The sequence below is a fragment of the Filicampus tigris genome, chromosome 4, assembly GCF_054856515.1.
Source record: "Filicampus tigris isolate MCC_2025a chromosome 4, RoL_Ftig_1.0, whole genome shotgun sequence".
Lineage (NCBI taxonomy): Eukaryota > Metazoa > Chordata > Actinopteri > Syngnathiformes > Syngnathidae > Filicampus > Filicampus tigris.
The window spans coordinates 6,192,813-6,206,734 of NC_141220.1; the positions used below are offsets into that span (position 1 = coordinate 6,192,813).

A 13,922-nucleotide genomic window follows, 5' to 3' on the forward strand; every position below is an offset into this window, starting at 1 on the left:
TTGTCAATCTGGGTGGGCCTGTGCCCACCCAGGCCCACCCATGGCTCCGCACCTGACCTGCACTCATCCTAATGGTGGCAATGGGGAGTTAGATTTTGAATAATTTATTTTAATCTGACATATGCAGATGTTGTGTAGTCCAAAGAAGTGCCGCCTTCACATGTGGGACAGGAAGCGTTGCTATGCAACGCTTAAACAACAGTCGACTCACTCGCTTTTCTACAATATTATGAAACGGCTCCAACTATACATACAGTCATCGCGTACGTGCACAGTCCTCTGATTAAATTACTTTTAGTGTATTTATGAAATACAGAATGCAAATACACCCAATGGGCGTCTGATGTCAATTCAACATATGACATCAAAGCCATTCAATTGATGTCATCTTGATGTTGAATTGATATTAAACCAACACAAAAACAGTATTTCTTTCGCTATAATATCGATATATTCAACACCCATATCACATATCGCATGTTTTCCTAATATCATTCAGCCCTACCACTTATCCGAACTTTTAATCACCAATGAGCCATGTTGCGGTCTCAGATCTTCAGGTGAATGCCTCCTGGATGGTTGTTCCAAAGACAAGGCTTAAACTAAAAAAGGTGACATTTTCTGTCAGAGCGCCTCGACTTTAGAAGTTTGGAAGGACCTGCCTTTTTTTTTCTGTTAAGCTGTATAAGCGGGTGTTTACTAATACTCTCTTCATGTCCTGGTCATTATTTTGACAATTTAGTGTGTGTTTGTTTAAATCTTGAGGTCGAGGCAAAAAAACATCTGCGTAGAGCCATCTTCTGGTTTAATACTGCATTACAAGTGGATTTGGCTTCGTTTGCGAACATCTTTGTATCGATTTTCGGGTGAGTGATTTATTAGCATAGCATTTGAAGCATTTTACATGCCTTAGCTTGTCGTAGTATAGAAATCGTCTTAGTTTATCACTGCTGCTGTCAATCACAGACATACCACGCCCAACCCTCTCCCCCTCACAAACCCAATGCTCTCCAGGCAACGCCCCCTTTAATCACCTTTTTCAAATACAGTACTGTATTAATGAGGGGTGGAGCAAGAGTTCCAATTAAAGGATTACTCCCCAACCCTTTAATTGAGGGTGTTTTTTTTCTTCCTTCCTTCCTTTTAATTATTTAGTATCTTATTTATTTTATTTTTTCATGGACGTAATTTTATTCAGAGACTTATTTTTCTTAATGTTTCATATTCCATTCCTTCTTGGTCTTAGGGATATACTTAGTCTGTTAATGCACTTAGTAAACACGTGCTTTTAAAGATGCTATACAAATTAAGTTTATTGTATTATTATTAGGTTTGTAGTTCATGAAATTACAACCAATGACGACTGACATTTTTTCTGAAGCTGAGCCGTGATTGGTTGTTACCTGGGGTGGATTTTTCTGCTTAACTCAGATTCCACAATCACAATATTAATCAGAATATCATGTTTAGACTAGTGGGGCTGCATAGAACATACTGTATTACTGAAAATATTTTGTGGGGGTTGACTTCCCCTTCAAATGACTCAAATAAGGTTTTCCACATTATTTCTTAGTTTGATGCACTTGTCTAACATTATTGGCTCACTATAATTGTCAACTTAACGCCCATCCTATTATTATTATTTCTTAGTTGTTGTTTATTTGGGGTCTGTTTTCTTTTTCTTTTGCAAATTAAGCTCATTACATATGCACAATAGGTGCACCTACGATAAAAGGATCATTGACTAAGTAGATTTTCAACCCAGCAGTTAAAGTTAGAGGTCCAAAAGATTTTTTTAGGTAAAATAATTACAGAAATCATCAAAAGTGATTTGGAGATTTGGCTTTGATTGGGAAATTTGCATTTTGCTGGAAAACAGGCCAGGATGGACGCTCAAAGTAAGATGGGATAGGCTCCAGCTCCACCTGCAACCCTAATTAAGACAGCTTTACAGGAAGCTGGATAAATGAATGGACCGGGAAATGAAAAACCGACACTTAACCAATTTGAGTATCGCATCTAGATCCAAAGAGTAGCTGGCGTCGGGCGGAATCCTCATACCTCCCAAATCATCACTTTTTAGGAGACCCCAAAAACGGCATTAAGTTTGTTCAATCATCAACATTGCATCGTTCAAGAGAGCAATCCATTTTTAACACTTACGATTAAATATAACTTGTAAAAATAACACACATGTGGACTGACCAATAGTATAGATTTGTGAAAAAATATGAAATTTACCAAAGTGGTTTTGACCCGATGCCATATCCAAATGCATTAAATATACTGTAAATTACTGTGCGAGCCTGTGTGTGATTTAACTAGTTAGTTCTTAGGGACAGGAATGACGATGTGCAAGAAACATCGGCGTCAATGTTTTAATTAAAAGAAAAGAAAAGAAGGGCAGAAAGTTAGCCATAATAATTATAGAACAGCAGATGCTACAGTGGGTACGGAAAGTATTCAGACCCCTTGAAATGTTTCACTTTTTGTGTCATTGCAGCCATTTGCCAAAATCAAAAAAGTTCATTTTATTTCTCGTTAATGTACACTCAGCACCCAATCTTGAAAGGAAAAAATATAAATGTAGACATTTTTGCAAATTAACGAAAAAAGAAAAACGGAAATATGATATGGTCATAAGTATTCAGACCCTCTGCAATGACCTTCATATTTAACTCACCTGCTGGCCATTTCTTCTGATCCTCTTTGAGATGGTTCTGCTCCTTTATTGGAGTCCAGCTGTGTTTAATTAAACTGATTGGACTTGATTAGGAAAGGTCTATATAAGACCTTACAGCTCACAGTGCATGTCAGAGAAAATGAGAATCATGAGGTTGAAGGAATTGCCCAAGGAGATCCGAGACAGATAATGTTTTGTTGATCAACCTATTGAGGCAATCACTGCGATCAAACGTTTTATGTAACTATCAGTGAGACTTCTGCACATCCTTAGGGATCAGGATCATTATCCAGCTTCTGCAGACCTTGCTGATTATCTGATCCTTTGAATCAGATGTGTTGGAGCAGGGAGAGATGGAAAACAGGCAGGGCAGTGGACCTTGAGGAACAGGATTGAAGACCCCTGACAGAACCACAGCTTCAGATAACAGGTCAGCCGTGATTGGTCGTTACCTGAGCCCTGAGCAGTTGTGATGTCATTTTCAGTCGACAGAAGTGACAAAATGGCCGCCACCAGAGATGACTAAAAACGGGTGGATTAACTCTTATTCCACAAATGGAATATTTATCAGAATGCCTTGTTTCAAGTAGTGGGCTTGCATAGAACATATTCTTAAAAAAAATATATTTGGGTTGACTTCCCCCCTTTTACGGGCATCCAACTGTGATTGAGGGGGATCAAAGAAAAAGTTTTGTTTACAGCCCCACTGGCCAGTCACCCCGGGCATCCATTTTGCTTTGCACACCACTGGTTAAGGCCTTTAAGGTGTATTCCTCCAGCGTGACGTGCCGACAGCCGGCCGGACGCCACAGGGGGTAAGCGTCTGTCACTGCTTCTTTTTGGTCTATCAGGGCCTTTAGAGGTAATTGGCTACTGAGAGTAGAGTGTCACAGGGCCCTTTCGTGCCATACGCAAGTTTAGTGCAAAGCACTAAAGTCTAAGGCTACGGTCACACTGCAGGCAAATGCGACACCAGATCTGTTTTTTTTCAAATGCCACCTGGGCCACTTTTATATGTGGTCCTAGATCGGATACGTATCAGATTTTTTGCAATGCGACTGCAATCTGAACCACCAGGTTGCATGTATCCGGCATGACGTCACTCGGGAGCCCAAAATGTGCTCCATGTTGGCGGAGGGAGAGTGCTGGGAGTGGGGAGATCGACTCTGCAAAGTTGTTTTGAGAAACACTATTGACTTTATATTTGACTTGAATTTAATCCCACTTGAAACATTAAGTGGACATCTATGGTGATGGTAATTCAGCCACGGTTCAGATCGTTTCATTTTTTTACGCGCGGTTATGACGCGACGTCACCTTTAGTGACGTCTCCATGAAATGAAACTTTAGTACTGATGTCATTTTTACATGCAAACCTATTAAATAAGTGCCAATGTTAAGTTTACCCAAGTGTCCCTTTTAAAATCAGGGTGGTCAAAGCGCAAACATAGAGTAAAAAAATAATAAAAAGCCAACTTGGGGATCGTCCCGGACCCTCAGCTTGAAAGAGCAGAGCATTAACCGCTGAGTTGAAACTCTGAGCCGCCGGCTTGCCAAATTGCCTTAGAACCACAATGAAAGATACAACGAGGGCATCCGTTATACATTTTCATATTCGGGACCTCTCGAAGAATACGCTCCCTCTATCCCAGCAAAATGCCCCTCTAATTAATCTATTATTGATCAGCTGATCAACGTGCACCTAACATTTACGGCGACCGGGGGAATCGTGTGTGACACTGAGTGATGCTGAGTAACTGGAAGGGTCAAAGAAAGGCATACAAAGTGGTCATCCTACCTTGAAAATGTATTTGTTGATTCATGGATCAAACATCTGTTGCCAATTTTGCCGTTGATTTCTTGTTACAGAACAGGAATTTATGAAAAAAAAAAATTAACAGCTGGACATGCGCACTTAAGTTTAGAGCTCAAATAAGTTTACCTCTAAAGGTTATAGTGAATTTGCAGTGCATACAGACATTTCACCCAAAGCCTTATACCTCTAACTTTTTAGTTATGGTATTTACGTATACTAATATGAATGAAATATCATTCCACATTCTGTGAAGAGTCAAGTTGCTGTGTCGTACAAAGGAAGTTTTATATTGGTGTTGTGCACATTCTACGCAGTTCGGCATTTCTAACTACTGTACACTATTTGAGTATAATGTCTGGCATGGTAAGTATGAAGACTGACTGACATAATCTTTGATGCATTGCCATGTTTATTGTTATTTCCACCTTCTGAATGACTACCCTTCTGCATTCAATTTGGTCATTCAAACTAAACAAATGGGGATGGATGATAATCTACAATCACATTTTTAGTAGTCTTGCCACTTCACTCAACCCCAACATCTCTCTTTCCTAAGATATACTTCTAAATTGAATGATTATTAAAAATAAAACATTAAAAATCTGCACTTGTCACTCATATTTTTTTGTATGATGCCAATGTTGTATGACGGCAATGTCAGACATATACAGTACAGAGGATGGGCAATTGAAGAGGGAGAGGGATCCACTTAAATATTTAAATAGAAAATATATTTCAACATGGCACTCACTGCAAATATGGGGAAATTCGGTAAAGAGAAGAACGGGGAGAATTTGCCAGATTAGTAGAAACAGAAACCGATCGCTATAAACCAAGCAAATCTGCATGTTGGGTATTACTATCTTGACAGAACACCAGGCTCAACAGAATTTCCTGCACATAAATGCTAAGGAATTTTAAGCAACTATCCCACTGAGCGGCGAAGGTTTGCAAGTGTTTGCAAAGGTTTTTGATTTTTCGTCAGAGTTTGTTCAAAGACATTCGCCATTGCAACCTTGAACAAACGCTGATGAAAAATTTACATACCAGCCATGCACAAACCTTGACCGCTCAGGGGAAAACGGCCTTTTAGGACAATAGCTGTGTTGTATTTCAAGTTCACCCTGTGGGCTCAAAATTCGTAGACAGCGCACGTACACTCAAGTGTAAAAACTGGCACATTTTCGTTCCGGTGTAAGCCTCGCTTGCCGTGTTTGTAAATTTGACAAACTGCTCTGCGACATGATGTTCCGTTCCAGCATACAGAGAGCTTTACCTGTGGCGCGCTCCTGACAATTTGGTGAAAGAAGACAACATTTTCCAGGTCTAAATATTGATGTTTGGAGTCAAAGACGATTTTGGTAACCATGATAGAGGTGCAGGCAGACCGATTCGACGCTCTGCGGACATGTGGATGTCATTGTATTTCATTCATATGACAACAGTGTGCATCAAACCCTCTGAATCATTGGCTAGGTTCTGGCAGGTCTTAATGCTCAATTCTGATTTTTGGAAAAAATCAGATTTTTTTGTGTAAGCGTTTATAGTACATTATATTGGTCTTGTCTACTGTATGAACACATGCGTCGTCAAAGTGGCCCGCATGTGCAGAAGAAGAGACGACGTCACACCCGACGTGTTTGCGGAAGTAAATGTGGTCCAGCGTGTCGGGGCATTTATACAGTCAAGCGATTAGGTAGTAGGTAGAAATAAGTACAGTATTTGAGGGAAATTATGAGGCGAGGCTTTAATATCGATGACATCACGTCTTAACCGTGCGTAAAAAATGAATCTGAGCCGTGGCTGAATTACGACAATCGCCATAAATGTCCACTTTATGCTTCATGTTTCAAGGTGGATTAAATTAAAGTAAAATATAAAGTCAATAGTGTTACACAAAACAACTTTGCAGATTCGATCCCCTGCTGCCAGCAGTGTCCCTCTGCCTGCGCGGAGCGCATTTTGGGCTCCGGATGACGTCAATGACGGATATATGCGACCTGGCCGTTTAGACCGCGAACGCATTGGAAAAGATCTGATAAAAATCCACATACCCAGGTCGGATTCGAAAAAAATCTGAATTGAGCCGTTCAGACTGTCATAAAAAAATCAGATATGCATATCGCATATGGGCAAAAAATCCGGTCTGGGTCGCATTTGCCTGCGGTGTGAACCTAGCCATTGTCATTAAGGACTGTGTGCCTCTCACATGGATTTTAAATGGAATGAAAGGAGCTGCTTCGATTGGCTGCGAAGAAAGTCGGCTGTGTTCACACCCACAACGGTGTAAACCACCCGTTTGTAACTGCGCCATGCTGAGTGTGTCTGAGAAAATACCAAAACTTGGTGTAGCCCACCCCTTCGCACAGTTAGACCGCGCTACGTGCCAGACTTGCACTGGGCACGAATATAGAGCCCCCAATGACAAATCACAACTACATTTTTGTTTTTTTAGTGCGGGTCGATTGATATACATTGCTAATGACGTTTTCTGTCAGTATGTATTTCCTTTTTTAACCAAATAGTCTACATTCACACACTCAACAGTTATCATAAAATAATCTTCAATATACTGAATACAGTCACTACCTGCCGCGGTTCCTTAAGAGAGTGTGGGGATTAAACTGATGATGAGTCTTAGGGCCAAGGGTTAGCATGACAGTGGCCCTTGCTAATTAGTACAGTACTGTATTTTCAGTCTGCTGTATTAAAGAGGTAGGGCCCAAAATTAAGCCATCCCCCCACCCCCCACTCCATAGGGCCCCAAATCGCTAGTGGCACCCCTGACTAATTGGACTACACAGTCAGCAAAAAAACAAAAAGAAAACAAACAAAGATTTGTTAAAACATTTAACTTGGTTAAAAAGTAGCAATAATACAAAAAACATCTTTAAATACATTTTTTGAAGGACACATTTTGACAGGTTCACTCGTCACATACATCCACTATATATAGTACTGACCTCTGAAGGAAGCTTGAATAGACTGAATACTGGTACTTATTATTGAATGTCAATACAGTATTATCATTTTCAATATATGGGATCAGCGTTAGATGTGTATTTAGGAAAGAAACTACACATACGGAACTATTTCCCTAGAGGAGAAACACCCTCAACCACGACAATCTTCACACTAATCCATTTACAGGAGCGATTAGATTAGATTAGATAACTCGTAAAACAATGAATTATCTTTGCGTTTCATCTGACCTTGGTCTTTCATATGTGAGAAAACAGAAAACCACTTAACACCAGAGTTATACAAAATTGGGTAGTGGAACTATCAAGCTTAATTAACACTTTGTGGTGGCCATGAAAAGCAAAAGAATCTTTAGATGTCTGAAACGAGTGCAAAATCAAATGGCTGCCAGTGTGTATTTGTAGATATAAAAAATCAAAGAAAAAGAGAACAATGGAGGTAAGTGTAGAGAACAAAAATCGATTGATTGTATTATTTGTTAATTGGCAAATTCTTTTTTTTTTTTAACATAGGTGCTATTTATAACACACTGTGGCTGGCCAACTTGGAAGGGAGCAAGCGGCTAATATCTGGATCAACTTATAGTTGGGTCCAGAAGTATTTGGACAATGAAAGTTTTTTTTCATAATTTTGCCTTTGTACAGAACAACCACAAGATTATGACCACCTGCACAATATAATGACATCCAATACATGTATTGCGTCATTCTTAATGATTTTTACTTCTCATGTAAATAACGGAGGTAACCCGAATATTAGACACGTCATTATTACACACGTTAAATAATTTCCTCTTTACAAATGTGTATCTCGTATCGTTATTCTGTATTGTGCAAGTGGTGTGGTCATAAATGTGTGGCTCTTCAGAGAATATACCACAATGGATTTAAATGACGCAATCAAGATGTGATTTAAGTGTAGACTTTCAGATTTAAGAAGTTTCACCAAAAATATGGCATTTACCTTTTCATAATTGCAACCCTTTAATGCAGAGTACCTCCATTCTTTCTATACTTCCCAATAGAACATTTCTTAAAGAAGACCAAATTGAAGGTCATCACACCAAAAATCAAGCACAAAGTGAAGGAGGCTAGATTGGGACCTAGCAAAGCATCTCCATCTCTCACATTTCGAATTGGTTGACTTCTGGGGGCCCCAAACCTCAGGCATTCTTTGAATGCAGGTATTACAAATGATGATATTGTATTTGCTTTTACAATTAATTGCACCAATTATTGCAATACATTTGAGTGGCAGAAAATGGAGGTAATCTACATATGACGGCTTCAATCCGTGAAGTGCAAATGCCTTATTTTTGTGAAACACTTGTGAAAAGAATGGAGTGGCTTCTTTGTTGTGCTCCGCTCACAAGAGGTCTTATAAAAGTAGACTTACCCAATACCCATAATACCCGAAAGGGGATTATGGAATGCAAGCTTCCAAAGCCACCATTTTAGATTCAGGCAAGTTTAGTCTAAAAACGCTTCGTGGTGCCGGCCGCAGTGGTACGCTTAGGAAAGGTGGCGCTAGACACTGCTGTCTGTTGGTTGGTCAAACGCAGATTGTATGTGTTACAATGTCATGAATGGAACTGGAAGAAAAGTAAAGTAAAAGTTCAATTTTCGAAAATACTGTGTACAGAAGGGGATTCAAAGATATGGTTTCTTCCATTGTTAACTGAATTGGTGAATTGTACTGTCGGGTAGGTACGCAAGGACATTCCAAAATGTATGTACAGTAGCAGATGCAGCTCCAATCACCCAACTGTGCAAACACCAACATGAACAGGGCTCATCTGCTCACAACACACCATCGGAAAATCTGTGTTTTGTGCTCTATTTGCATGTGTGTCTAGCTCCACTTTTTAGGAAGCGTACCACTGAAGTTGGTATGCCATCAAAGAGTGCCAAAAACGTGATCATAGATCGCAATTTTGGTACCTGCACAATTAATGGTAAAACGCCAGGGGGGAGGAGAAAAATTTTTTTCTTAAAAATAAACTGTACCTTACTAAGCCTGAACTGTACTGCTTGGTAGAAACATGCTTGTAGGGGACAACAAGTTCACAGATCCCATTCAAGGATTGAGTTACATGCACTGGGACACAGGGTAGTCCCCTCCATCAGCTGTGTGCTGTACTGTGTGATCCTGCAAAGAGCCCAAGTCACTGAAACGCTCACCGCACCACACACACTTAAACTGTCCTTCTCTGGAGTGTGTGCTCTGGTGCTTGGTCATGTGTTCGCGTTGCTTGAAGAACTTGTTGCAATGCTCGCACTTGTACGGCTTCTCCCCCGTGTGCACGCGCACATGTCTGTTGAGGTCTGAGGAGTATTTGAAGCGCTTCTCACAGTCGGGACACTTGAGCGGCTTTTCCCGGGAGGGGTCGCAGCGATGCTGCACAAATTCAGAGGACGAGAGGAAGCGGCGGTCGCAGAGGGAGCACTTCAGCGGCTTTTCTTGGCAGTGAGAGTTTTGATGGCGCTGCAACGTGGAACTCTTCTTGTAGCCCTTGCCGCAGACGTCGCACTTGTATGGCTTGTCAGGCACCGTGTTGGGCGACTCTCCACACTTGTGCCTGAGCAGCTCCCCCGATTGGCTGAACTCCTTCTGACACGAGGCGCACTTGAACAGGTTGTCCATGCCGTGCACGTGCTGGTGGTAGAGGAGGTGCGAGGGCTGCATGAAGCCCATGTCGCACAGATTGCATTTGAAGGGCCGGTCGCTGGGGTCTTTGTGTGTGCGGCGGTGGCGCAGCAGAGCGTACTGCTGCTTGAAGCTCATCTGACACTCATCGCAGTGGAACGGCCGCTCCTCCGAGTGAGTCCGCTCGTGTTGGCGCAGGTCTGACGGCCGCTTGAAACCCTTCCCGCACGTCGCGCAGCGAAAGGGGCGAGAGCCTTGCGGGTGGCAGGGATGGTGAAGGAGCTCGGACGACTCTTTGAAGTGCAACTCACATAAGTTGCATTTGAATAAGTGCTCACCCGAATGCACATACATATGGCGCACCAGGTGCGAGCGGTGCTTGAAGCTTTTCTCGCAAACGGCACACTTGAAAGGACGCTCGTTGCTGTGCGTCCGCTGGTGGTGCTGAAGGTGCGACGATTGGCTGAAAGCCTTGTCGCACGTGTCGCATTTAAAGGGCTTCTCCCCCGTGTGCACTCTGTCGTGGCGGGTGAGTTCTGACAAGTGTTTGAAACCCTTCTGGCAAACGGAGCATTTGTACGGGCGGTCGCGGGCTGACGGGAAGGGGAGAATGGATGAGCTACTGGTGGCTGATGCCCTGAGACTGCTGGCTTGCTGGGCATTGTTTGCTGAGGAGTTGGAGGTCACGCTGCCCGAAGAGCCAGGCCGGTACGTCTTCTCGCATATTGAACACTTCATCGGATTGCTGCTGTTGTGGGATGAGTGGTGATGGGCCAGAGATGTCAGCAAGGAGAAGCCCATCTTGCACAGGCCACATACAAAAGGCTTCTGTTCCACTTGAACACACTGGTGCTCTAGTAAGTCAGTGGCCTGGTGAAAAATCTTCATGCACTGGGTGCACTGGAAGGACCTGTCCTGACTTACCATGCACTGGTGCTCGTGGGGGTTGGCGAGGTGGGAGATATCATGTCCACAGGCCCCACACTTGTGTCCTCCCTCAGTTCCCACCTGCAAGGTGGTCTGCTGGCTCTGGGTAGAGTGCTGCTGACTGTGCTGCCCACTCCCATGTTGCTGATTGTGCTGGCTGTGCTGTCCGTGCTGGGTCTGCTGCTGCTGTTGTTGCTGTTGAAGAGATGTGGACTCTTGCTGCAGGACAATTCCATACACAGTACAGCCCAGAGAATTCTCCGCTCCGGGAGGGATGGTGTGCACCACCTGAGGTTGCGGGTGAGAAACACCATGCTGCTGCCACGCCTCGGTCATGCGGGCTCGAGTGTATGGGTTCAGTTTGACAGCAGGAGTGGCCCAGCTACAGTGAGTGAACAAAACTGTGAGCTAGTCGTCATTCGAAAATGCTTCAGTGTATTACGACATAGAAAAGCAAACTCACTCCATGACTGCCAAAGACACTGAAGAACTACCTCGAGGTGATTGCTGAAGGAACGGCGTTGTAAAGCGGAGGACAGCGATGTTTGTGGACAACAGGAAGAAAATCCGGCCCCTTCACGTTTGGGTGGTATCTGTGTGGACAAGATGAAATTGAAATAGTCATATAGTAGGTTGAATCAAACAAAAAGTCAAATTGGGGATAACTAGGAATGTAACAATATTCAAACATCACAATATACAGACGCGAAATGAATATCGCAATATGTTGATTATACAATATTGTGGGGAGGTTAAAAACCTCACATTTTTTATACAGATACTGTATAAAAACTCATATGGTAAAAAATAAACCTCATGCTATTTTTTATACAGATACTGTATAAAAACTCATATTGTAAAAAATAAACAAAAAAAACCTCATGCTATTGTCCCCTCCACACACACACAATATTGTGTTTTGTACATAACTGCTGTGACTGACAAACAAATAGGCTTGGTCAGTCATTTTATTGTCATTTCTTCCTATTGGCTCAGTGACACAAAGTAACATGGTCTATGTCGTTCACCATGCTTTGCTTGACTCAAGTGAGTAAAAGTGATATTTTTTGATAGAGATGTGCTGCTTTCGATATCGTAACAAGACTGTGATGATATTGTGACAATTTTAATATCGTGATGTTACGATATCAGCGTTATCTTTGCATCCCAAAGGGCAAACTAATCTTCACCTTTGGTTTCTCTTTACTTAGGCTAGTAAACAAAGTTCTCAGCTTTATTATCGTGTTGCTTTCTGAGATCACTTGATTAATGGCAACCTCACCTCCTTAATATCCAAGTACGTTGGCATTACAAGGTAATGCGAGTATAAGATGTATACGAGGTAATGTAGAGATGAACCTCCATGAGTACAACTAAGCAAGTACCGTAAAATGAGTATCTTAGATGTGGTGCCTTGCTCTTTTCACGATTGAGACGCAAATAATTGCCCTATTGCGATAAATGATAAGCAGTATGTGGGCATCTTAGCATTAAACGTCTCTCCATAACGGCAGGGTAAACATGAAGTGGTTAGCAACATTAGCTTTAGCGACACAGTGGTACAACTAGCCAACGCCGAATCAGACGGTTTTGGACGTTACACTAAAAGCCGCCACGAACTTCAATGTTTACCTACCCGAGGCATAAAAATGGCTACTTTGGCGTGCATTAGTAACTCAACATAGCATAAGACTCCATCTTCACATCTGCAAACGGCGCTCGGATGCTCTCTTGTCGAAACGCTGTGGCTCCAGGGGGGGACGCGGTCGAATAAAAAGGGTTTGTGGCCCAATAACAGGGTGTGAAAATCCAAGTCCGTATTCTGAAATGGTCGTTAATGTCGCCGTTTCACATGTGCATTTATTTGGCTAAGAGGGCGTGTAGTCGCTCAGGGAAAATGTGTGCATTCTGTTAGCAGTCGGTAGTTAGCTTCTTTCTGAGCTCCCAGTGTTTGCTAGCTTCAGCTTCTGTCTGCCGCCCGCACACGGGAACATGAATAAAGCAGTAACGTGAACCCTTTTTCAATGATGTGGCCCCTGTGAAATATTTGTTCAGCCATGTACCCCGTAATCGGCGCAAAGCACATTTGGATGAAAAAAAAAAGACTTAAAACAAAGTGCTTTGCCATAGCGGCTGATTTAATCTTTGAAACTCCATTTGTAGTTGCACTCTAGAACTAATTGGAAAACAATAATAAGAGAGAAAGTTAAAAAAAAACACAATTCTAAATAATTATTTGTGCGCATAAATAATAATTAGCAACATAAAGTGTCCTCCTCTGGGATCATAGTACAGATCTGTTGTCAAAAAGAAATCCATCCATCCATTAGTGACGAGGGTCACTTAAATTAACTTAATTTTAAATTAAAACACAAACTAAAAACTAAAAATCTTAAAACATCAATTTAATAATTCAAAACTGAGGATCTTTGTCAATTTTTGTGTCAGGGAGACAACTAGTGTGATCAAGCTCCTTTTTGCATTGATGCTACTTTTAAAAGACATTTTAAAATCTCACGTACCCACAGAGGTACACCATACCTGTCAACCCGCGGGCTGTGCTGAATCTTACAAAAGTTGTAATTTGCCCGGGGACTTTGCTCGTGAAAGTCGGCCGAAGTTAGTCGGAATCGCTAACGGACGCCCCGGATTAGAGCCGAAATGGGCAAGATTAGATCGGTCTAGCAAAAAAACGAGTTTTTATTTTTATTTTTTTCCCATACAAAAATTGTTATACGGCGTACACAATTTGAAATGATAAAAAAACGTATAAAATACGGGGCAAACGTACAAGTTGACAGGTATGGTACACTTAACCCCATCTGAGAACGACTGCTCTAGAGCAGTGTTTTTCAAACCTTTTTGAGT

At 41.9% G+C, this 13,922-nt stretch overlaps 1 protein-coding gene across 3 annotated transcripts; it reads right to left on the minus strand.

Moving 5' to 3' along the window:
- Positions 1–7,335: 7,335 nt before the first annotated feature.
- Positions 7,336–13,127, minus strand: znf319b (zinc finger protein 319b). Of its 3 annotated transcripts, none has more exons than XM_086029475.1 (3): positions 12,736–13,127; positions 11,549–11,647; positions 7,336–11,436 (listed from the first exon to the last, which is right to left on the minus strand). In XM_086029475.1, the coding sequence occupies exons 1-3, from the start codon at positions 12,750–12,752 to the stop codon at positions 9,570–9,572; spliced, it is 1,983 nt and encodes a 660-aa protein (XP_085885601.1). In that variant the 5' UTR covers positions 12,753–13,127; the 3' UTR covers positions 7,336–9,569. The 3 variants fall into 3 exon arrangements, with proteins under 3 accessions (XP_085885601.1, XP_085885603.1, XP_085885602.1); XM_086029477.1 differs by having other exon boundaries at positions 12,691–13,127; XM_086029476.1 differs by having other exon boundaries at positions 11,518–11,647; positions 12,691–13,125.
- Between the last annotated feature and the right edge of the window lie 795 nt (positions 13,128–13,922).

Bases quoted from the DNA above. Each gene is read 5' to 3' on its own strand.
- znf319b (XM_086029475.1), bottom strand. The intron at 11,437-11,548 runs GTAGTTCTTCAG...CACTCACTGTAG, and splicing joins CCTTCAGCAATCACCTCGAG to CTGGGCCACTCCTGCTGTCA.